The sequence below is a fragment of the Mytilus californianus genome, unplaced genomic scaffold, assembly GCF_021869535.1.
Source record: "Mytilus californianus isolate M0D057914Y unplaced genomic scaffold, xbMytCali1.0.p SCAF_2, whole genome shotgun sequence".
In the NCBI taxonomy this organism is placed as follows: Eukaryota; Metazoa; Mollusca; class Bivalvia; order Mytilida; family Mytilidae; genus Mytilus; species Mytilus californianus.
In genome coordinates this window covers 119,301,387-119,326,284 of record NW_026262668.1, presented here as the reverse complement: position 1 = coordinate 119,326,284, position 24,898 = coordinate 119,301,387, and the positions used below count along the sequence as shown (strand labels likewise).

The window sequence follows — 24,898 nt, the reverse complement described above, 5'->3', positions numbered from 1 at the left end:
TTTTATGACACATATTCATTTTACAGTTTAGGAAATTGTTCATAAGACTTAATTTGATAAATAAAGATTTATAAAATTTTAATCATGCAAAGGATATATTTCTTGGCACCATGAAGCCATTTAAGTACCAAGACATTGTAACATTTTGTTTTCTTAACAATTATTTGATCATTATTGATATTGTTTCAAGAAAAATACAAAAATGTTTTTTTTTAAATAAGTGTTCTATTGTTCAAAGAAAAATAACCTCAAAACTGAATTGTGACTTTTTGTCCTGTGACTTTCTGTCCTACATTCGTTTTTATTTAGGAATTTAGGAAAATCAAGTTTTGTTTTAAAAAAAAACACATGCCAAACAAAAAGCACCTTATTTTTAATAAGGTTTTATTACCCTCAGTATAGGTGTGGTTTTCAGGTAAAAAAAGTCTTTTATTTAACAAGACTCAGACTTTAAAATTAGATAATTTAACTATCTCGATTTGCCAAATCTAAGAGAATCATGTATTATTAAAGAATGTAAAAAATGTTTTTATATATATCTTTATTTAATTGTGGCTGTTGTCATGTAAGTTAAAGAGAAAGTTATTTAAACAATCAAAATTATAAAGAAGAGGTTATTTGGTCAAGTATGGTTCAGACTGGTCGAGTATTGTTCAGACCTTTGGACGAGTATGGTTCAGACTGAAAAAATAGGTCGAGAGCTGGTCGAGTACTGGTCCAGACTGGGTTAAGACTGTTTCAGACTGGTCGAGTAATAGTTTAGACTATTTTCAATAGCAAAGATAAGGGTCAAGTACAAATCAGTACAGTCGAGTATGGTTAAGACTGGGTCAAGTAATATTAAGTAAAATTCAGACCAATTCAGACTGGTCGAGTAAAAATCAGTACAGTCGAGTACAGATATAGGCCATTTCAGACTTTTACTGGTTTGTAGTGCTTTATTTTAATGCCTTTATACTATCCATTCGGAATTTGTTTTTTGAATATTCTGTTTCTGCAAAATAAAAAGTGATTTGTTTGAATGTTAATTCATTTATATTTAAGAAAAGCAATTTCAAATGAAGAGTTTCAAAAAGGAAGAAAAAAAATTATAAACTCTGTGTTTCTATTTTTAGATCTGACGAGAGTACACAAAAAGTAGCTGATGTTCAAAATGAATTGATAAATCAAAGAAAAAAGAATGCCTTGTTAGAGAAACAGATTGGGAAGTCTAAAATAGAACAATCCAGTAAATGTAAAGGTGGTAAGTGTGAATGAAACAAACATGAATCAAAACATTGACATCACTGAAACAGAATCATAACACTGACATCACTAAAACAGAATCATAACACTGACATCACTGAAACAGAATCATAACATTGACATCACTGAAACAGAATCATAACATTGTCATCACTGAAACAGAATCATAATCACTGAAACAGAATCATAACATTGACATCACTGAAACAGAATCATAACTTTGACATCACTGAAACAGAATCATGACATTGTCATCACTAAAACAGAATCATAATATTGACATCACTGAAACAGAATCATAACATTGTCATCACTGAAACAGAATCATAACATTGACATCACTGAAACAGAATCATAACATTGTCATCACTGAAACAGAATCATAATCACTGAAACAGAATCATAACATTGACATCATTGAAACAGAATCATAACTTTGACATCACTGAAACAGAATCATGACATTGTCATCACTAAAACAAAATCATAATATTGACATCACTGAAACAGAATCATAACATTGTCATCACTGAAACAGAATCATAACATTGACATCACTGAAACAGAATCATAACATTGACATCACTGAAACACAGTGATTTTGCTAGCACTCGTCACTTTCGTAATTTATGAAACTGTTTTCAAAATGACGAAAGTATTTCAAATCAATTTCGTCACTTAAATTTGGAAAGTGTAAAAATATTTTGGCATGAAAATACTATAATTCTACCTGTATACATGTTTCTGTCAAGTTTATGACCCTCAGCTAATTTACTACAGGAGTTTTAAAGTTGTGATTACAGCTAATCCGCTTATTGCCATCGGATGGGTCACTAATCCGGTCAATTATTTTCCCCAGTAAAATTAGTCAGTCTGCATTTTAATATCAATATTTCTCAAGGCCAACAACCACAATTTGCAGTTCGCTTGTCGTAGTTTCGTCATTTGAACACAATTGTTTTCCCCGGGACAATTCGCTTTTTAATTTCAATATTTCTAAAACGATCATAACTTGCAGTTCGTTTGTCGTATTTTCGTCGTCTTTGATATTAAACATTCAATTTCGATTAAAAAGATAGAACTTTATTCAAAACGTTCAGAAATGAGTCAAACAGGTGCTTCCTTACATATACTGCCCATGCGTGAAAGTATTCCTATGAATTTATAGACACTAAAACGTAAAATACGAAATAAATTTAGTGCCAAAATAAATGAGAGAGACAAATATAGTTCTTACAAAGCAAATTGAAATAAAAAAATTATAATTTCCTGCCTTTTTTTAAACACGAACCAATCCGTAGATGAATCCGGATTCATTCTGAGTTTATTATCTACTTGTCACTTCCCGTTTACATTTCATTTGAAATTCAAAAGTAAACATGATCAATTCTCGATTAATTTACAATTTACAGTTATTGGAATCGTTCCATGTGAATTTGTACAAATCCTTGGTTCCAACTTTATAGAATTTAATTCAAAATATCGATTTAAACGTCTTATAAGGATAATAATTATGCAGTGTAATAGTCTTACAAAGTTCAACAAGTTCATTTATACTGTGATTCCTGGTTTTTATAAAAAAAGGAATCCAACTTTTGTTGATCAGGAATGTCCCCTGAAACTAATTGAAGTAAAATTTTGAACTAGGTTTTCAGATCTTATATCACAATCTTCATATTTAAGTGACACATCAGTCAAATCCTGCAATTAGTCCTTCAAAGTCTGACAAAGATGTATAGTTAGTAATATACATATATCCTTGGTCCCTTGCTGTTACCCAAAATAATGTTTATTTTCATCTCGCACAAAAGTGACTTAAAGCCCTCAAAATCCTAGCTTAAACCCTGCTGAAACAGAATCATAACATTGACATCACTGAAAAAGAATCATAACACTGACATCACTGAAACAGAATCATGACATTGTCATCACTAAAACAGAATCATAACATTGTCATCACTGAAACAGAATCATAACATTGTCATCACTGTAACAGAATCATGACATTGTCATCACTAAAACAGAATCATAACATTGTCATCACTGAAACAGAATCATAACATTGACATCACTGTAACAGAATCATGACATTGTCATCACTGAAACAGAATCATAACATTGTCATCACTGAAACAGATCATAACATTGTCAAACAGAATCATAACACTGACATCACTGAAACAGAATCATAACGTTGTCACCATTGAAACAGAATCATAACACTGACATCACTGGAACAGAATCATAACATTAACATCACTGAAACAGAATCATAACATTGTCATCACTGAAACAGAATCATAACATTGTCATCACTGAAACTGAATCATAACATTTACATCACTGAAACAGAATCATTACATTGACATCGCTAAAACAGAATCATAACAGAATCATAACATTGTCATCACTGAAACTGAATCATAAGATTGTCATCACTAAAACAGAATCATAACACTGACATCACTGAAACAGAATCATAATCACTGAAACAGAATCATAACATTGTCATCACTGAAACAGAATCATAACACTGACATCACTGAAACAGAATCATGACATTGTCATCACTAAAACAGAATCATAACATTGTCATCACTGAAACAGAATCATAACATTGTCATCACTGTAACAGAATCATGACATTGTCATCACTAAAACAGAATCATAACATTGTCATCACTGAAACAGAATCATAACACTGACATCACTGAAACAGAATCATAACACTGACATCACTGAAACAGAATCATGACATTGTCATCACTAAAACAGAATCATAACATTGTCATCACTGAAACAGAATCATAACATTGTCATCACTGTAACAGAATCATGACATTGTCATCACTAAAACAGAATCATAACATTGTCATCACTGAAACAGAATCATAATCACTGAAACAGAATCATAACATTGACATCACTGAAACAGAATCATAACATTGTCATCACTGAAACAGAATCATAACATTGTCATCACTGAAACAGAATCATAACATTGACATCATTGAAACTGAATCATAACATTGACATCACTGAAACAGAATCATAACATTGACATCACTGAAACAGAATCATAACATTGACATCACTGAAACAGAATCATAACATTGACATCACTGAAACAGAATCATAACATTGACATCACTGAAACAGAATCATAACATTGACATCACTGAAACAGAATCATAACATTGTCATCACTGAAACAGAATCATAACATTGTCAAACAGAATCATAACACTGACATCACTGAAACAGAATCATAACATTGTCACCATTGAAACAGAATCATAACACTGACATCACTGGAACAGAATCATAACATTAACATCACTGAAACAGAATCATAACATTGTCATCACTGAAACAGAATCATAACATTGTCATCACTGAAACTGAATCATAACATTTACATCACTGAAACAGAATCATTACATTGACATCGCTAAAACAGAATCATAACAGAATCATAACATTGTCATCACTGAAACTGAATCATAACATTGTCATCACTAAAACAGGATCATAACACTGACATCACTGAAACAGAATCATAATCACTGAAACAGAATCATAACATTGTCATCACTGAAACAGAATCATAACATTGACATCACTGAAACAGAATCATAATCACTGAAACAGAATCATAACATTGACATCACTGAAATAGAATCATAATCACTGAAACAGAATCATAACATTGCCATCACTGAAACAGAATCATAACATTGACATCACTGAAACAGAATCATAATCACTGAAACAGAATCATAACATTGTCATCACTGAAACAGAATCATAATCACTGAAACAGAATCATAACATTGACATCACTGAAACAGAATCATAATCACTGAAACAGAATCATAACATTGTCATCACTGAAACAGAACTATAACATTAACATCTCTGAAACAGAATCATAACATTGACATCACTGAAACAGAATCATAACATTGACATCACTGAAACAGAATCATAATCACTGAAACAGAGTCATAACATTGACATCACTGAAACAGAATCATAACATTGATATCACTGAAACAGAATCATAACATTGACATCACTGAAACAGAATCATAACATTGTCATCACTGAAACAGAATCATAACATTGTCAAACAGAATCATAACATTGTCAAACAGAATCATAACACTGACATCACTGAAACAGAATCATAACATTGTCACCATTGAAACAGAATCATAACACTGACATCACTGGAACAGAATCATAACATTAACATCACTGAAACAGAATCATAACATTGTCATCACTGAAACAGAATCATAACATTGTCATCACTGAAACTGAATCATAACATTTACATCACTGAAACAGAATCATTACATTGACATCGCTAAAACAGAATCATAACAGAATCATAACATTGTCATCACTAAAACAGAATCATAACACTTACATCACTGAAACAGAATCATAATCACTGAAACAGAATCATAACATTGCCATCACTGAAACAGAATCATAACATTGACATCACTGAAACAGAATCATAATCACTGAAACAGAATCATAACATTGTCATCACTGAAACAGAATCATAATCACTGAAACAGAATCATAACATTGACATCACTGAAACAGAATCATAATCACTGAAACAGAATCATAACATTGTCATCACTGAAACAGAAATATAACATTAACATCTCTGAAACAGAATCATAACATTGACATCACTGAAACAGAATCATAATCACTGAAACAGAGTCATAACATTGACATCACTGAAACAGAATCATAACATTGACATCACTGAAACAGAATCATAATCACTGAAACAGAGTCATAACATTGACATCACTGAAACAGAATCATAATCACTGAAACAGAATCATAACATTGACATCACTGAAACAGAATCATAAAATGACATCACTGAAACAGAATCATAACATTGTCATCACTGAAACAGAATCATAACATTGACATCACTGAAACAGAATCATAACATTGACATCACTGAAACATGACAAGTCTATCCATCCCTTCCTTCTTTATAAAACAAAATTTATCAGTAGGCATATTTCCACTTGATTTTTAAATGAAGAAAAGTGAATTTTGCCAGAAAATGCTTTTATAGGTAAGAAGTCAAAACATAGTAAATTATTCTATCAGCCAAAATAGTCAATTACAAGGAGATAGCAGAACAATTACACATAGTGAAAGAAAGTCTTGTGGGATTTTTTTTAAACAAGTTCAATTCAATCAATTCCACCAGTATATTCAAGATTTTTGAAACAGATGTTATTTTTCTTCAAATATAAGTAGATAATAATATGATTGCTGTTTAGTTTTGCCATTATATATTAATTGTATCTTTCATCATAAGAGTGAAAGCACTTTAGCTCTTTTGATTTTCTACCAATAGATGTACTTATACATATAAAGTAATACAATATTTCTTTACTTTACTTTATATTGAAAATAAGTCAATATTTTTATGGTTGTCCACTGTTACTCCTTTTACAGTTTTCAAGACCTATATCTTTTGGCAGAGTATTTATTCTAAGACCAATGGTGCATATTATGAGTATGTTGATGTTAGTCAATTTTTCAAAAGCAGTTACATGTTACTGAACTTAACAAGTGTTTATGAAATTAAACAAATACTGAACATTGTTTTTCCTATCTTGAGGGAGTCTAACTTCCTACACAGGAACTTAATGCTCTAAGTAATTGATAGTGTTTATCTGCCATTTCCTCCTACAGTTTTCAAACTAAAACTTTTATTCAGCAGTGACTGTTTGTACACAACATTGTTGTTTCTTCTAACATTTTTTAAGCTAGAACTTTCATTCAGCAGGGTAATTGTACACAAAATTGTTTGTATTACACTTCCTCTGACAGTTTTTCAAGCTAGAACTTTTATTTGGCAGGGTATTTGTACACAACATTGTTTGCCTGCCATTTCCTCTTAAAAAATTTCAAGCTAGAACTTTAATTCAGCAGGATAATTGTACACAACATTGTTTGCCTGACATTTCCTCTAAATAATTTTCAAGCTAGAAACTTTTATTCAGCAGGGTAATTGTACACAACATTGTTTACCTGCCATCTCCTCTAAATAATTTTCAAGCTAGAAACTTTTATTCAGCAGGGTAATTGTACACAACATTGTTTGCCTGCTATTTCCTATTAAAAATTTTCAAGCTAGAAATTTTCTTCAGCAGGGGAATTGTACACAACATGGTTTGCCTGCCATTTCCTCTTACAGTTTTTCAAGCTAGAACTTTTATCTAGCAGAGTAATTGTACACAACATGGTTTGCCTGCCATTTCCTCTTACAGTTTTTCAAGCTAGAACTTTTATTTGGCAGTGTATTTGTACACAACATTGTTTGCCTGCCATTTCCTCTTGCAGTTTTTCAAGCTAGAAACTTTATTTGGCAGGGTATTTGTACATAACATTGTTTGTCTGCCATTTCCTCTGACAGTTTTTCAAGCTAGAAACTTTATTTGGCAGGGTATTTGTACACAACATTGTTTGCCTGCCATTTCCTATGACACTTTTTCAAGCTATAATTTTTATTCAGCAGTGGTGTTTATACACTTATCCTATTGTACAAATTAAGATTTTATGAATTTTTGAATTTGGTAATTAAACTTAGTTTTTTTTTGTGTTAGTATATTTGACAAGTTTCTACTGACAACTTTTAATTAAAACAATACTATTACAGGGACATTATATTGTCTCAGGCACTGTAGTTAAGAATTAGAGTTTACTTTTCTAAAAGAAAACTGCTTGTGTATTTGTTTCATAGTTGGGAGGCGACATATTCATGGTACAGTTCATTGGAAATATGCTCTGAGAAAAGTTGCCTTTTAAATGAACTATACTGTTGCTATTTATTTATTGATTTGAAAAGTTTTAACATGCTTTTGAGCAGTATTGTAAATTTACCTTTTGAAATAGGTATTATCATAGAAATATTTGTAGTCTTTTGATGGGAGTAGAATATATTGCAGTTCTGACTAAAATCTAATAATTTGAATATATGCACCTTTTTAGCAGTTCTGAAATGTAAGTCTGGGTCAATTGTTTTTAATTCATAAGACAAACTAACCTGTATCATCAGTCTAATAGACTAAACTACATGAAAAATTGTATCTATTTTTAATCTAAACAAAGGAAATAATGAGCAATTTTCCATTGAATTGGTTGTGTACAGCCTGATAAAAAAGAGGTGTATTGAATTGGTATACCAGACCCAATAAGATAAGAAGGTTCAAGACCTTTAGAAAGAAAAGAAAAAAATTACATTAAAACAGCTGTATATATTACTTATACTTAAAGGCAATTATCCTAAAGGATAAAAATGTACTCAAATTTATTTTTCATTTGAAACGTTACATGTCAATTATTTGATTGGTATTAGCCTAAGACTGCAGTAAAGGGAAGTAGAATGCTTTTGAATATTTTGTGTAATTATTCTCCACTTTCCCTTTCTTATATAAAGATTTGTCAAGAGTTCCATCAAACATGTGTCTCGTCTTCAATTGATGCTGCAGGTGTAAAAAAGTGTTATGTTGACTGCCAAAAAATAAGTTTATTTGCCAGTTAAATAAGGATTTTTTTTCTTCAGATGCTATTTCTTGATATTGAACAAGCTTTTGCCAAAGTTTCATAAAATATTAAGACAAAGTTATTGCTGTATAAAAAACTGTTAAAATTTGATATTTGAAAAGTTTAACCATCATGTGGTGAAAAATTATGATATTTCAAATTATTTACTATCAGGAAGTGATTAAACTTGATATTTCAGACAGATAACTAAGATATAAATAAACTTTGGTTTTACAGATGGTTTACCATCCCGAAGTAAGAAACGGCCTGGAAGAGCTAGTAGTGTGAATGTAGCCTCCAGTATCAGGGATTCTGCAGTATTTGGTGAAATGGATGAAGATGATCTTCCACAAAATATGAATCTAGAGGAGTTAGTTACTACGTAAGATACATGTTTATTCCTGCATTTAACTAGTTACAGTGCTAGGTATCTAATTAGCAGTGACTGATTGATTGAAAAATATAAATGTTTAACTATAAAAGGTATTAGATTAAACATTATTGTACATGTTTTAGCTTTATACTGAAAATCGCCAACAAGTAATGTGTAAATACGAGTAAAATTGTATCTGACTGACAAAAACATAATTTAAGAACAATGGATGCCATAAACCGGAAATGAAGACGATTACAATACCAGATCAGATTCCTGGGTTGGATAAGGGTAATTCCGGGTTTGCCAATCAAATACAATAAAAAAAATAATAATTCCAGGCAGGTGACAAAATACATCTATGATGATGAAATATAAACACTAGAATTGAAAACCAAAATATATATGGAAAAGAAAGAAAAAGCATGAAATATTTTATACAGAAACTCAATTTCGATTTTTGTAAATTTTAGATTTTATGTTTCCAAGTTATGGGGTTTTATTTATTAAAAAAGGGGGATTTCCCAGTTTTCGGACAATAACTTTCATGAAACTTTGATGACTTGTTTATATATATTGACTTTAGCTCCCTTTAGATTTTTATAAATTTTAGATTTTACGTTTCTGAGTTGTGGAATTTTATTCATAAAAAAAGGGGGGATTTTCCTGTTTTCAAACAATAACTCAAAAGTGCTTTAAGCAGTTTTCATGAAACCTTTGTGACTGGTTTATATCTATTAAAATAACCTCCCTTTAGTTTTTTTATGAATTTTTGATATGACATTGAGCAGTTATGGTACTTTATTCATTCACGGACGTATCATGCACTCATTTATTTATGTTTGGCCTAAATTATGTAGATACTAAATTAACAACCAATATGGCGATCTTAATTAACACAAAAATTTTTTCCTTTTCAAGATATATTTATAAATTTTTTAATTTTTTTTTATTTATCTTATTTTACTTACAACATTTACAATGTTATAATGCTTTATCTGACAAAAATCCAGGAATCTCAAACTGTGGACTTCCATTCACCCAAATCTGAGCTCCTGAGTCATCCTGAAATCACCACATCAATGAGGGATGTGAATTAGTTGTGCACACCAAAAGAGTACATAACATCTGACTTATACTCTCCAACCCCTACACAAGTATTTCCTCTACTCAACAAAATCAAATATTAAACAAGAGTGCACACACTAAAATGTCCTGCCTACTTTACTGATCTATTGATTTGAAATGTTCAAAATCTTTAAGATCAAGGCTGACCTTCAGTATATTGAGATACTTTTGAGAAAATATGTGTTTTGAGCTGTCACAGATCATATGTAGATTTGTTCAAGTTCAACTAACTTACACTTATATATATGGACTAGAACACACCCGTGAAATCGCGGGCATTTAGAGCTTGGTTTAAAGTATGTAAATTGTTGTAGGATGAATTTTTATAAAAGATTTTATGTCTGGAGAATTTCAGAAAAGATATCAAAAGCCCTCTCCCTTTTTTTAAAAGTCCGTTATTTGTTTCCTTTCTGTTAAATTCCATTATTTTCGCGGTTCTGGTCTCAGACCACAATTATTCTTCCCCTTTGCTACAATGCATTTTTTGGTAAAAGTCAAGTTAAATTGCACCGCTTCAAACATGAAATAAATAGAACTGCTTTTAGACCATTATTATTCTAATAAAATATGCTTCTAGGACACTCCATCAGTGCTTTTTTTCTTTTGAGAGCCCTAGCTATTAACATGCCAATGGTAGGATTTGAATCTTGAATAAATGACTAAGGCTAATTTCTACCCTACTTTCATTTTGGCCAAATCACTAATTTCACTTTCAACAATAAATTTTTTCCACATCTTTATCCCAGGAATAGATTACCCATAGATGACATCGTGTAATATTACATCTATGGATTACCTTAGCCAAATTTGGCACAACTTTTTGGAATTTTTGGTCCTCAATGCTCTTCAACTTTGTACTTGTTTGGCTTTATAAATTTTTTGATCTGAGCGTCACTGATGAGTCTTATGTAAACAAAAAGCACGTCTGGCGTATTAAATTATAATCCTGGTACCTTTGATAACTATTTACTTATTTATATATGCAACTGATATGACCCCTTAAATAGTAAACATTTCAAAGAAAACAGTAGACAGAATACTTAGGAAGCATTACCCCATATCATAATTGGGAACTATATTCCAAGACCAAGAACAAAGGGAATTAATTGTGATCTGAAGCCCCCGGTATACTATGAACATACGTATATTATAAATAAGGTGTATTTGCTTTTAACCAGAGACATATAATACAATATATATATTATATGTGACAGTATTATGTCTCTGTTTTAACTATCAATTCCAAGTTTCTTCTCCACGGCGATCACTGCTATAATTATATAGAGAGTCTTTATATATCATAGTAGTATAATCATAGTATACATGTCGATAAACGCGAAAATAAGTGTCCTCTTTCCGAGTTCTTATGAAAATCATGTGAAAGTTTAAAACCGGAAATCTTATATATGACTTAAAAGTCAGTCTGATGACGGAAACAATATCTGGACGCTTTTTTTTGCCGTTTTTCTCCCAAAATAACTCAATCTGAATAATCATAAGAATGGATGATAAATGCGACTAAAGTTCTGATATAAAAAATGCCACATTTTTTTATAATTGGTATCATATGGCTTTGAAACTTTGTAAACTGTTTTATAATACACTAAGCTTAAATCATGCCAAGTTTTAGATCCCTAATTGAATTAATAGGCCCAAGACCACAATTAATGACCCCGCTTTTCATTGTCCACAAATATAGTTCCTTTTAATTAGAGTGTATTTTTTCTTAATTTTTTTACTTTCCCTTCCTCACTCATTTCTTAGGTTTTTTTTTGGGTGGAAATGAAAGAAGAGAGGTGAAATAAACTTTTTGATGTTGTATTTTAACTGATTTTGATATGGAAAGAGTGAGTAGGCCAGGTGCAAAAAGGTGATATTTACAGTTTTCGGAACATCTCTTGACTTGTCCATAGGGGTATGGATGTGTATTGGCTAAATTTGTAAGAGTCATTGGTTCAATCTTTCTGAATTTTGGATATATTTTGGGACTAGTACTATACATTACACACACAAAAGATTTGACAAAAATGCATGGTGCAATTTTTTTAATGAAACAAAACGTTATAAAGAACTAATAGAGGAATTTAATTGTGGTCTGTAGCCATATAGAAGGTTTCATGAAGTTGATTTTTTTTTCTACCCCCTTTTAGCCTTTCTTTGAAATATTTAACTGATATTTTGACATAATTATTTCAATGCATGCTGACATCAATTGTTGATTTTACTGTCCCAAATTGAATTTTTGTATATTTGCAACTGTAATTTCTAAGATCAATTTTTTTTAAGGGCAATATGATATAGAAAAGATCACTCATTGATTTTTCCTTGAAAATTTGACACAAAGTCAATAATGCTATGCACTTTCAAAATATGCAAAGAAAAATATACCTTCATAATCTACTTTTTGAGATGATTCAGTTAGGTCCATGTGCTCATTTTTAAGGTAGAAATAGAAAACCTAGTTTTTTAAGTGCTTTAGATCCCATTTCCCTCTTTTGGTGCTAAATTATGACGCAGTGTATTCTTAATGCAACAGAGTCATGCAGCTATTCCTGCTGTACATCAAAATGCAATATGAATTACTGTCATATACAAAGGAGTATGGCCACGAAGTGCCGATATTGGCCCTGTGAGGTGACAAAAATTAAAAGAGAAATAAGGTGGATCCTTCATAGCTAAAACATATCTACGTATATTGTTATTTGTTATTATAGTATAAAATCATATTTTTGTGACGTCATTTATGTGACGTAATACCCGGAATCAAACCGGAACGCTCAAAATGTCCAAATTCTTAAAGAATTTCACACTTCCTGGTTAAATTTCGCATTGGCCACAGGCCTCGACCAAAGTAATTTTGTTCTTATTTTGATTGTTTGACACTTTGACTCAGTTTCCAACAATATTTAGCGTGGTCGAGGCCTGTGGCCACATCGAAAATTTTAACTTTTGCAAACAAGCAAATCCTGATTCAACGCCGCCATTTCCGAGGTACGATAGATTCTGTGACGAAATAATTAACTGTACCAAGAACTTGTACAATTGCTACAAATAGAATAAATTCTATAATTTATTATTCTCTTATTTATAACAAACAAAAAAGAAGAAAATGGAATAACAAGTCTTTTTAAGGGAAGCTTCGTTAACCGCCGATCTGGCGAGGTTTTTAACGTCCTCATAACTGTTTTTATTCAAAAACAAGACCAATTAGTGGAAATAAAAATTATGAATTTGCAAATTATTTTAAAGTTCATTTCCACGTTATTTTGTAATAATTAGCCCGGTCTGTGCTATGCAAACAAAAATATGACAGTTTTAAATTAGAGCCGTAGTTTTTTTCCGTTAAATTCTTCATCCAGCAGATCGACATGGGTGTCAACATAACAATTTAATACAAATTTCCTTTCAGATTCACGTATTTTGTTTTTTTTAAAGATGAAATCGCCGAAATATAACCTCCGCGGAATGTAATCTCATGTTGACGCTTTGATGAATAGCTTTCTTTCACGTCCGCATTTTCTATCATGTATGGCATGCCAAGTTAACATTTTACATAATTACTACGGATGGTGTAAATAGATTACAGAACTTTGAACAATAACATACATAGAAAATCGTAGGACATAAGAAGAAACCATGTGATAATTTTAATATCATATTGCACAGTGGTTAAAAAAGCTTTTTCTTTAATTAAAATAAAAATTACGACGCCATGAAAGGGCATGGTGTATACTGTCCGTGACATTCAACCAGAACAAATATTTGTTTTCAATGAAAACTGAAATAAAGATGAAACAAAACTATCCTTACAATCATATAGCTAAGGTAACTTCAAATAAATATCTGATATTCACGCGGGATAGCGTGCATAATTGGTCAGAATGCATACATGGAGCAATTGTTTATTTGGTCTCTTTTTGGTGGTTTCTTTTAAATTTGAGTGAGACTATGTTACAAGCGATCAACAAAAATGGCTGCTTACTATGAATGAATTATCTATGAGATAACTTTATATTTCTGATTTTTCGTTTCTTGTGGTGGCCCGAGGTTTGTGTTCAATCTGTAGTTACCTGTTTTTATATTTTTTTATTGCTGTTTTTTTTTGTCGCCTCTATATGTTCATGGTGTTGTATGATCTTATTAGTGTTATGATTCTTTATTGCCCCCCCCCCCCCCCCCCCCCCCCTTTTGGGGAATTTTCTCTTATGTTCAATGACAACACATGCAATTTTTTGTTTCCTGTTTGAAATAGATTCTCTAAATTGCTCTCCGTCATAAATATGCATGAAGTATTTGCCACTGGACGTTCATCAAACAACTATCAATCATATCTCCTCTAAGATTACAGTACAATAATGACCTTAACATAATTAAATAAATGATTAAAGGTTTTAAAATCTTTTGAGAAGATATTTACGCATCTATTATTTCACTTTTTGGGAAAAAAAACATTTTTCTACACGAGTTGTTTGTTTCATGATGATGGATGACTGTTTAACGTCCAGCGGTAAGTTAGATGCATATTCTGGACGAGAACATGTAATTTGCGCACATTGTCTCTATACTCTGGTATCTAGGGTATACAAGACAAAATCTGGACATCACACATGGAGTCCAGAATTGATGAGCTTCTCTTGAAGATGCAGCATTTATCCCACATACCATGGACGAAAGTGGTAGTGAGCAGAGTGTAGTTGAAGAATAGAATATTAATTTTATCATTGTTAGGTAGCTGTCACATTGACGTTTATCTCAGAATTCCTCTTGCTCATCTTTTTGAAACCTATTTGTTTATATTGTACTTTTTGCAATTAAGCAAACTTTTTGAAAACTATTAAAACATTTTTGTTGAAAAATAGTTCACATTTCATTTCACTTTAAAGAAAACAAACATTGTGGAGAGTTGTCTCATTGGCAATCATACCACATCTCCTTTTTATATATAGACGAAAATAATTGATCTTGTATACTAGTATTAATTATAGTTAGAGATAATACATTGCTTGAATGGATGCAGCTTACATACACTTATATCGTTACAATCAACGCCAAATAAAAAAAAAACCTGATATTCATGGATTTCTATTAGTCTTTAAATGAATCCATGCACGTCATTCGGTATCTGGGTTGAAAGTTGTCTTCTTTGCAATAATATCACATCTTCTTTTTTTCATACGGATTGAGGCATGAATCTGTTTGATTTGACCAAATGATAATAAAATTAATAACAAAATTCACTCGAACTTTTTTCGAGATAAGAATGATAGTTGTATGTGGAATACCGGAACACTTTAACCACGAGCAAGACTAGTTAAGATTACAAGATAAAAGCTAATTAAGAATAAATTGATAATTGTGAAAACCTTAAAAAAGAATTTCAGTTTAAAACTTAAAGGGGCATTAGCTGTCAAATTCATGTTCACCGATTTGACTCATATTCGACTTATAACATACTAAAACGTATATCCAAATTAAAAAAAGTATAAAATAAACAATTTACGGTGCATAGACTCGATAGTATGTATCAGCATTTAGTGTGTATTTTAGTCTAGACGCCATCTAATTAACCATCGAGGCGACCTTCTGAAGACTGCCGACGGCCATCTTACCCGATATAAACATAAACAAAGATATAAATAGATTGCAAACTCGTGCAATTGGATTTTTCTAGGTCTGTTTGATTTGATATTATAGGTTAAATCAATATGTTAATAATCGTTTTTACCTGTATAAGAATAAGTTTTTGTAGATCGAATCAGTCAACCAAATGGTTTACCCTTGTTTCACTTCCAATGTTGACATTCTTTTTCTTTTAATACCTGAACACGCCTATTTCATGCGTAATCCATCTCTAGCTAAGGGGTTCAATTGAACTTCACATGAATTCAGATTTAATGAGGTCGAATTATCTACTTGCAAGTGAATAATTCATAAGCGATGTTTCTTTGCTTATTTTGACAAAACTGAACCCAGCAGCCTAAAAGCGAATTATTATTTCACTTTCATTAATGATGGAAACAAAAAAAAAATCTTTTTTTTCTATATCTCGTAGCTAATGCCCCTTTAACATGTTTAACTAGACACGAATCATAAAATAATAAAAGTATTTGTTCTTTTAAAACGTAATTGATAGAAACAAGCAAAAGTCGGATAGATTTAATTGAAAATAGCTAAATCGCTAAATGAAATCGTCCACAGCAGACAACTGAGAATGAGTATTCTGACAAATTTTTGAGTTTTTTAAACTAGGCAGTGGCTATTTTTCCGCCGCCGGCAAAATAGAAAATATGCTATTTTGTCGTCTTTGATTAAAATATCTTAATTAAAACAAGGAAAATAGCATATTTCGATAGCAATGACTATTTTGCCGGCGCCGGCAATATAATGAATTTGTTATTTTGCCGGTTCTTTGTAAAGAGTGAATTTCAATATTTACTTGTGAAAAATACTACGAAAATGTGCATTGTCAACATAAAAGAATCAAATTATTATTCGACATATAGCTGAATAAGATAAATGTCACAATATTTGAGATACATATAATCGTTTATAAACATGTATGAGTCCAAGTGAAAATAAGAATTTGTAAAAAGGAATAAAAATAAAAACTATTGAGCATCCATTTGAAGCAATGAAACATGTAGTTGAAATTACTTCTAATATCAGTCTAATGCTACATATATACATAAGCATAAAATCTGAGATTTTTAAACTATACTGTAAAAAAATGAAAGACAAAATCTCATGGCATATCGGTTTGATAAAAACGTTATACAGTCTTTAAAAGATCAATCACATAGCTTCAAAATCAAAAATGTTTAAAAAAAATTAAACTTAGTTTTGAAATAATAGTCAGTTTTGAATTGCATATCTGTAAACAAAATCTTTTTTGCTGGCATGCTGGCTTCCACTTACCGAGAATGGCAAAATAGCATATTTTCAATTTTGGCGGCGCCGGCAAAATAGCCACTGCCTTTAAACTATTACTTTTTCTAGTAAAAAAGTTCTGGGAAAATATAAAAAGGATTTATTGAACCATTTGAAAGAATTATATTTCAATTTTTACAGATGACTACATATTTCATGCGCTTTATGGAGCTACCATTTGATTTTTATGGGGGGGCTAGGATGAAAAATTTTGTCCTGCCTTTTTATTTTTCCCTCTATTCGGTCCTGCCTTTTTATTTTTCACTCTATTCGGTCCTGCCTCTTTTTTTTTAGTTTATCCTGACTTTTTTTTTTACATAAATTGTCATCCTGCCTTTTTTTTTTTGCAAATAATCTCATCCTGCCTTTTTTTTTTACTCAAAACTCCTGTCCTGCCTATTTTTTTCAAATTTCATCCTAGCCCCCCCCCCCATAAAAATCAAATGGTAGCTCCCTTAGGTACAATTAGAGATAGCAGTACTATGTTATGTGGTCAGTGACGTATGAATGGCGGTATTATATGAAACTATTGTTCATTCATGTGTTTAATTCTGAATGTTGCTTTGAGAGTAAGCATGTAATCCTCCGGAATGAGAATGATGTTTATGAGTGCACGCGTGGTTCTGGTGTCTGATGACTTCTGTACAATTATAATGTGTTCTATGATTATTGAAGTACATGTTATGCTATGTACTGTCTATTCACAATGTTTATCTTTATCTGTGTTTTCATCTTTTACTTCTTTACTCGAAAATAAACTTTTCTGTGTTTAAGTGAATCACGGTTTTCTTTCCATATACAAATAAGATGATGTGGTGTGATCAACTATCCTCATAATTTTTTACGACTGTACTTCGCTCGCCAAGATATTTTACAGCTGTCAATCTAAATTCCTTCTGCCCAATAGAAGACATTCATTGCTTATGTTTTAAAATCCTTTATGACTTTTAATTTAATCTAAGCTATAGAATGATGTTTGTTTACATAGTCTCTGCAACTTCTATTTCGAGAATATCAATACAGAAAACGAGTATTCGGGCCACTTATAAAAAATTTAATTGAAGCGCTTATGTGCAGCTTAAGCCTTAATATTAGTAAATTTCTGTTAATAGAGTTAAAACAAAAACAAGATATATGGACGAGATTCAAGAAATAGTTTGGAAAACAATTCTTGTGGTAAAATGTGGTAAAACAATTTTAACGTTACGCGCAAATGGCTAAAATACCATTGTACCTTGGTCTTTTCTGGCGCCCTGGAAAATTATACAAACACAGTTACAAGTCTAATGGTTATCGTTTTATGAACTACACTAGTTAATGATCCTTCTGCAGTAATTACGTCAATTTCGGAGACAGGGCCGTTTTTAACCCTTCGTGGCCCTACTCCTTTATTATTGATAGAAAAGTAAACAGTCTTCACTTGTCTCAAATTTTATGCACCCACATGCTTAAATATACAACATGTTTGTTATCCTTTGCAAATACTTTCAAATTCACGTAACCGTTTTGATGACGTTAGTGAGTTTTCTGCAAATTTTGAATACTTATCATTAGCAACGTATTAAAAACAACGCGTTAAATTTGGATTCATTATTATCTGCCCTTGCTACTGTATGGTATGCCATTAAGAGATGAAAAAAAGAAGAACTTTAAATGTGATTTTTATTAGATACAAATATTATAAGTATTTTGTTGTCTTGAAACATTTAAGCAAGAGGTGTTGTAACACATACACATTTACTTATATACTTATTATAAATGAAAAATATTTTTGAAACCTATGATTTTCTATATATTTTGTATTTTTAGGCTTGAAATTCAGAAAGATGAAATAGACTCTTTAAAAGGAACATTGAAAAATACTTTGAAAGCCAAGGAAGAGGACTTGAGAATGTATTCACAAATGATGGAGGAGACTAAAACCGTGTTTTTACAAGCCCTGAAACAATTCAAAGAGAATGATCAAGGCACATGATTATACATTTTGAGGTTATTAACTTGGAATAATGTGCTGTTATCTGTATATGAATGGATGAAAGTACTGTATTGCAATTCATGAGATGTGATCATGAAAATACAATTATTTATTTATGAATTTTTGAATGTTAAATAATGGGTGTGGACACCTGTAAGTCCATAGTTAAATTCTGTCTTGACAAACTACCTGTCTGCTCAAATATACTCCTTTAAAGGGCCTTTGAACGGACTTTAAAAGGTGCACAACTAGTCAAGTACCAGCTACTGTTAGGAATTTTCATTTTTTTTTTCTTTAAAAATAGTTTAATAGAATGTGTGTCTGACAAGTATAGCACAAAAGATTTTTCACTTTAAAATCCTTATTTTTATCAATGAAAAACAGTCACTTGGCTTGTCATTTTATGTATACATATTACTTATGAATATATCTGCTAAATAATTGAACTTTTTCAATTAATTTAAATTTGATATCTTATTTATCCATGGTGTACATATAAAAAAGTTGTGTCAAATAAATCAATATAAATAAGAAGATGTGGTATGAGTGCTAATGCGACAACTCTCCATCCAAGTCACAATGTATAAAAAGTTAACAATTATAGGTCAAAGTACGGCCTTCAACACGGAGCCTTGGCTCACACCGAACAGCAAGCTATAAAGGGCCCCAAAATGAGCATGATGTAATTTTATCTGTCTGTTAATTTCAGAAGCAATATTTTTCTTGTCTAAATCTGAATTTGTTAACCCTCCCATAATCTAGGGCAGTAGTGTAACAACACGTTGTTAGAAAAAAATGTAAAAATCAGGTGGAAAGGTCTTCTCTCATCAGATGAACTTGAATAATAACAAACAAACAAAAAATACCCCACAAATTACTGATCTAAGAGTACTCACAGTAACTGAAGGATAGGTCAAAGCCAATTCAACTAATAAATAAACCATGTTTTCTCAGACTAAAATATCAGTTGGTACACATCCAACATATTTATTGTAAAGACCATATGAGAAAAACCTAATCTTTGAAATTCCACTATATAAGTATCAACAGGCTAGGATGTAGGACCAAATATTTGTGTATCGTTCTACAACAAAATCAAAAAGCAGAAAAACAAAGCGTTTCAATGTCTTTATAATATTAAGTAAAATAGAATTTATATAAATGAAATAATCATATTTTTCTGATGTTAGCAGCAGTTTTAACCATTTTTGTATGGCAAATGTTATTGAAGAAAGTGCAAGATGACAGTAACTGGTCCCTGATTGGTATTGTTGATATGATAAAATTCTATTGCTAATTATAAAAAAGCTTATTCTGAAGTATTTTGCAAAAAAATAATCAACTAGCCCATTTTAATTGTGTTATTTATTTTAAACCTGCACATGCTTTGTAGTTTTAATTTTTTTATTTTGTCTCCTCTGGCAATGTCCAGGTGTAGCAACTCACAGAGATCACTTCTATCATAATGATATGTGGTCATTCATTTCATACTTTGTTAATCTACAATTCTTTGAATATGGCATAAAAGAATATAACCAAACTAGCACATATTTTTCTGCAGGACATGAAGTTGTGCACCTGCTTGATGAATTTTTCTTCTGAGTGTTTTTTTTGGTCCCGCATGCGACGAAAGTTGCAGTATGCAAGACATAGGTATTACTATCCGGCGGCAGCGGCATAAACTATTTGTATAAAGCTTTATATTTCAAAAGGTAAAAGACCTGGATACTTCATATCTTGTATGCAGATACCTTATGTTACGAAGTTTCCGTCAATCATATGTCCATTGTCCTTGACCTCATTTTCATGGTTTAGCGTCTGCTTGAAAAAAAATTTGAGTTTATTTGCCATGTAAATTTCTCACTTATGATGAGTAATAGGATAACTATATTTGGTATATGGGTTCCTTGCAATGTCTACATATCAGTCAGACAGAGTTCACCTGACCTCGACCTCATTTCATGGATCAGTGTTCAAGGTTAAAGTTACATGATTGGGTCCATTTCTCAAATTCTATAAGCAGTAGGTCAACTATATTTGGTGTATGGAATGAATGTAATGGGTACATGTCAGTCTGGTAGGTTTCATCCGACGTTGACCTCATTTTCATGGTTCGTAGGTCAATGTTAAGTTTTTGTGTTTTTGTCTGTTTTTTCAAGTACTATAAGCAATAAGTCAACTATAATTGGTGTATGAAAAGATTGTAAGGTGTACATGTCTCTCTGGCAGGTATCATCAGACCTTGACCTCATTTTCATGGTTCATTGATCAATGTTAATTTTTTGTAGAGCCTGCAACTTTGGTCTCAGAAAGCTCGACATAGGGATAGTGATCCGGCGGCAGCGTTAGCTAACTTCTTAAAAGCTTTAAATTTTCCAAGGTGGAAGACCTGGATGCTTCATACTTTGTATATAGATGCCTTATGTTATGAAGTTTCAGTCTGTCGTTTGTCCATTGTCCTTGACCTCATTTTCATGGTTCAGTGACTACTTGAAAAAAAAGTTCAGATTTTTTGTAATGTTAATTTCTCTCTTATTATGAGTAATAGGTTATTTAATGTGTGCATGCGTACCTTGCAAGGTCCTCATGCCCGTCAGACAGTTTTCATCTGACCTCGACCTCATATGGATCAGTGAACAAGGTTAAGTTTTTGTGGTCAAGTCCATATATCAGATACTATAAGCAATAGGTCTTCTATATTTGGTGTATGGAAGGATTGTAAGGTGAACATGTCCAACTGGCAGGTGTCATCTGACCTTGACCTCATTTTCATGGTTCAGTGGTTAAAGTTTTTGTGTTTTGGTCTTTTTTTCTAATACTATATGCAATAGGTCAACTATATTTGGTGTATGGAAATAATTTACAATGTACATGTCAGTCTGGCAGGTTTTATTTGACCTTGACCTCATTTTCACGGTTCATTGCTCAGTGTTTAGTTTTTATACGCCCGTTTACGGGACGTATTATGGTATACCGTTGACCGTCTGTCCGTCCGTCTGTCCGTCCGTCCGTCGTCAACATGTCGGACATTAATTCAAAAACAGTAACACAATATGCATGAAACTTTTGTGAAATGTTTATATCTATTGACGTGAGCTCCCTTTCGTTTTTTATAAATTTATAAATTTCAGATTACCATTTCCAAGTTTTGGGGTTTTATTCATTAAAAAAGGGGGGATTTTCCAGTTTTTCGGACAATAACTCAAAAACAATTTCACCAATTTGCATGAAACTTTGTTGAATTGTTCATATCTATTGACCTTAGCTCCCTTTTGATTTTTATGAATTTCAGATAATACGTTTCCGATTTATGGGGTTTTATTCATTACAAAAAGGGGGATTTTCCAGTTTTCATACAATAACTCAAAGATGCTTTCAGCATTTTTTATGAAACTTTGGCAAATTGTTTATATCTATTTTTGTAAGCTCCCTTTTGATTTTTATAAATTTTCGATTTTACGTTTCCAAGTTATAAGATTTTATTTGTTTATAGTCTGACAACAGATTTACTAAGTATTGCGCAACAGCACAGTGTATTGCACAACAGCAAGAAATCTTTCATATAACCAATTTCAAGTTCTTTGACTACATTTATTCAGAAACCTATAATATATGAAATATTTAATTACAATCAAAATTCAGACCTGTATCAAGCTTGAATATTGTGTCCTTTTTTGCCCCAACTGTTCAGGGTTGGACCTCTGCGGGCGTATCCAGCTGCCCTCAGCGAAGCAGTTTATTGTGTTTTGGTCTGTTTTTGTTAAACTATAACCAATAGGTCAACTATATTTGTTGTATGGAATGATTGTTAGGTGTATATGTCTGTCTGGCAGATATCATCTGACCTTGACCTCATTTTCATGGTTCATTGGTCAATGTCAAGTTTTCATGGTAAAGTTTGTTTCTTAGATACTATAAGCAATAGGTCAACTATATTTAATGCATAGATTGATTGTAATGTGTACATGTCTGTCTGGCATGGCTCATCTGACATTGACCTTATTTTCATGGTTCATTGGTCAATGTTTAGTTTTCCTGTTTGTCTGTTTCTTACTATAAGCAATAGGTCAACTATATTTGGTGTATTGAATGATCTTAGGTGTACATGTATTTTCGGTTTTGTTTATCTGACCTTGACCTCATTTTCTTGGATCATGTTAAGTTTATGTGATACTTTTAGTAAAGCATTATATTTAGGACTATCAACATAAAATCAATGGTCAGTAAAGAAGGCGAGACATTTCAGCATGTGCACTCTTGTTGTGTTTTTGTCTGTTTTTCAAGTACTATAAGCAATAGGTCAACTATATTTGGTGTATGGAAAGATTGTAAGGTGTACATGTCTCTCTGGCAGGAATCATCAGACCTTGACCTCATTTTCATGGTTCATTAGTCAATGTTAAGTTTTTGTGTTTTTGTCTGTTTTTCAAGTACTATAAGCCATAGGTCAACTATATTTGGTGTATGGAAAGATTGTGAGGTTGCATGTCTGTCTGGCAGGTCTCATCAGACCTTGAATTCATTTTCATGGTTCATTGGTCAATGTTAAGTTTTTGTATTTTTGTCTGTTTTCAAGTACTTTAAGCAATAGGTCAACTATATTTGGTGTATGGAATGATCGTAAGGTGGGCATGTCTGTCTGGAAGGTAACATCTGACCTTGACCTCATTTTTATTGTTCAATGGTCAATATTAAGTTTTGTGTTTTGGTCTGTTTTTCAAATGCTATTAGCAATAGATCAGCTATATTTGGTTTCTGGAATAATTGTAAGGTGCACATTTCTGTCTGGCAGGTATAATCTGACCTTGACCTCATTTTCATGGTTCATTGGTCAATGTTAAGTTTTTATGTTTTGGCCTTTTATTCAATTAGCATACGCAATAGGTCAACTATATTTGGTGTATAAAAAATTGTAAGGTGTATATGTCTAACTGACAAAATTTATCTGACCTTGACCTCATTGTCATAGATTTGTAAAAATGTTCAGTTTCTGTAATGCTTTTAGTAAAACCTTTATCTTTAGACTATCAACATAAAATCAATGGTCAGTAAATCAGGCAAGACATTTCAGCGTGTGCACTCTAGGTTTCTCAATTACAAAACATGGACTTTATCTATTTCATGTTTAAAAGTAAGGAAAACAATTTCATGTTTAAAAATAAGGAAAACATATGCATTCTTTAGACAAAAACCCTGGAGGTATCTCCTGCTTAGTATTTTGTGCTTTGGCATTGACATTTAGTGCTTTGGCATTGCAATTTATTACTTTAATTTTGTTTAAATGTAAGTTTGATAATGTTTGGTATTGGGAACCACCGACTGGGTTCTGAAATAGTATTTTGTGTTTTTATACTCAATTGGTGGAATATGATATACAAATTCCATTCAAAATGTAAAGAAAAGACAATAAAATATAAAGATTTGTATAAATCTTCATTACATTTTAACTTTGTAATCATTAGATAGATCTTTAATACCAGATGGTATCAACTGCAGTACACAGTAACAAATAAAATCAAAATGTCATTTGATAGATCTTTAATACCAGATGGTATCAACTGCAGTACACAGGAAAAAAATAAAAACAAAAGGTCATTAGATAGATCTTTAATACCAGATGGTATCAACTCAAAAGGTCATTAGATAGA

The 24,898-nt window shown here is 31.6% G+C and overlaps 1 protein-coding gene across 4 annotated transcripts in view; it reads left to right on the top strand.

Annotated features, from left to right (window-relative positions):
* Positions 1–24,697, top strand: part of LOC127728690 (coiled-coil domain-containing protein 13-like) — a 93,757-nt gene extending 69,060 nt beyond the window's left edge. For all 4 annotated transcript variants that reach the window (XM_052236306.1, XM_052236304.1, XM_052236303.1 and 1 more), the window contains exons 16-18: positions 1,116–1,243; positions 9,085–9,229; positions 19,085–24,697. In XM_052236306.1, coding sequence (XP_052092266.1) covers positions 1,116–1,243; positions 9,085–9,229; positions 19,085–19,250 — 439 coding nt within the window. In that variant the 3' untranslated portion in view covers positions 19,251–24,697. The remainder of the gene's footprint in view (positions 1–1,115; positions 1,244–9,084; positions 9,230–19,084) is intronic.
* The last annotated feature ends 201 nt before the right edge of the window (positions 24,698–24,898 follow it).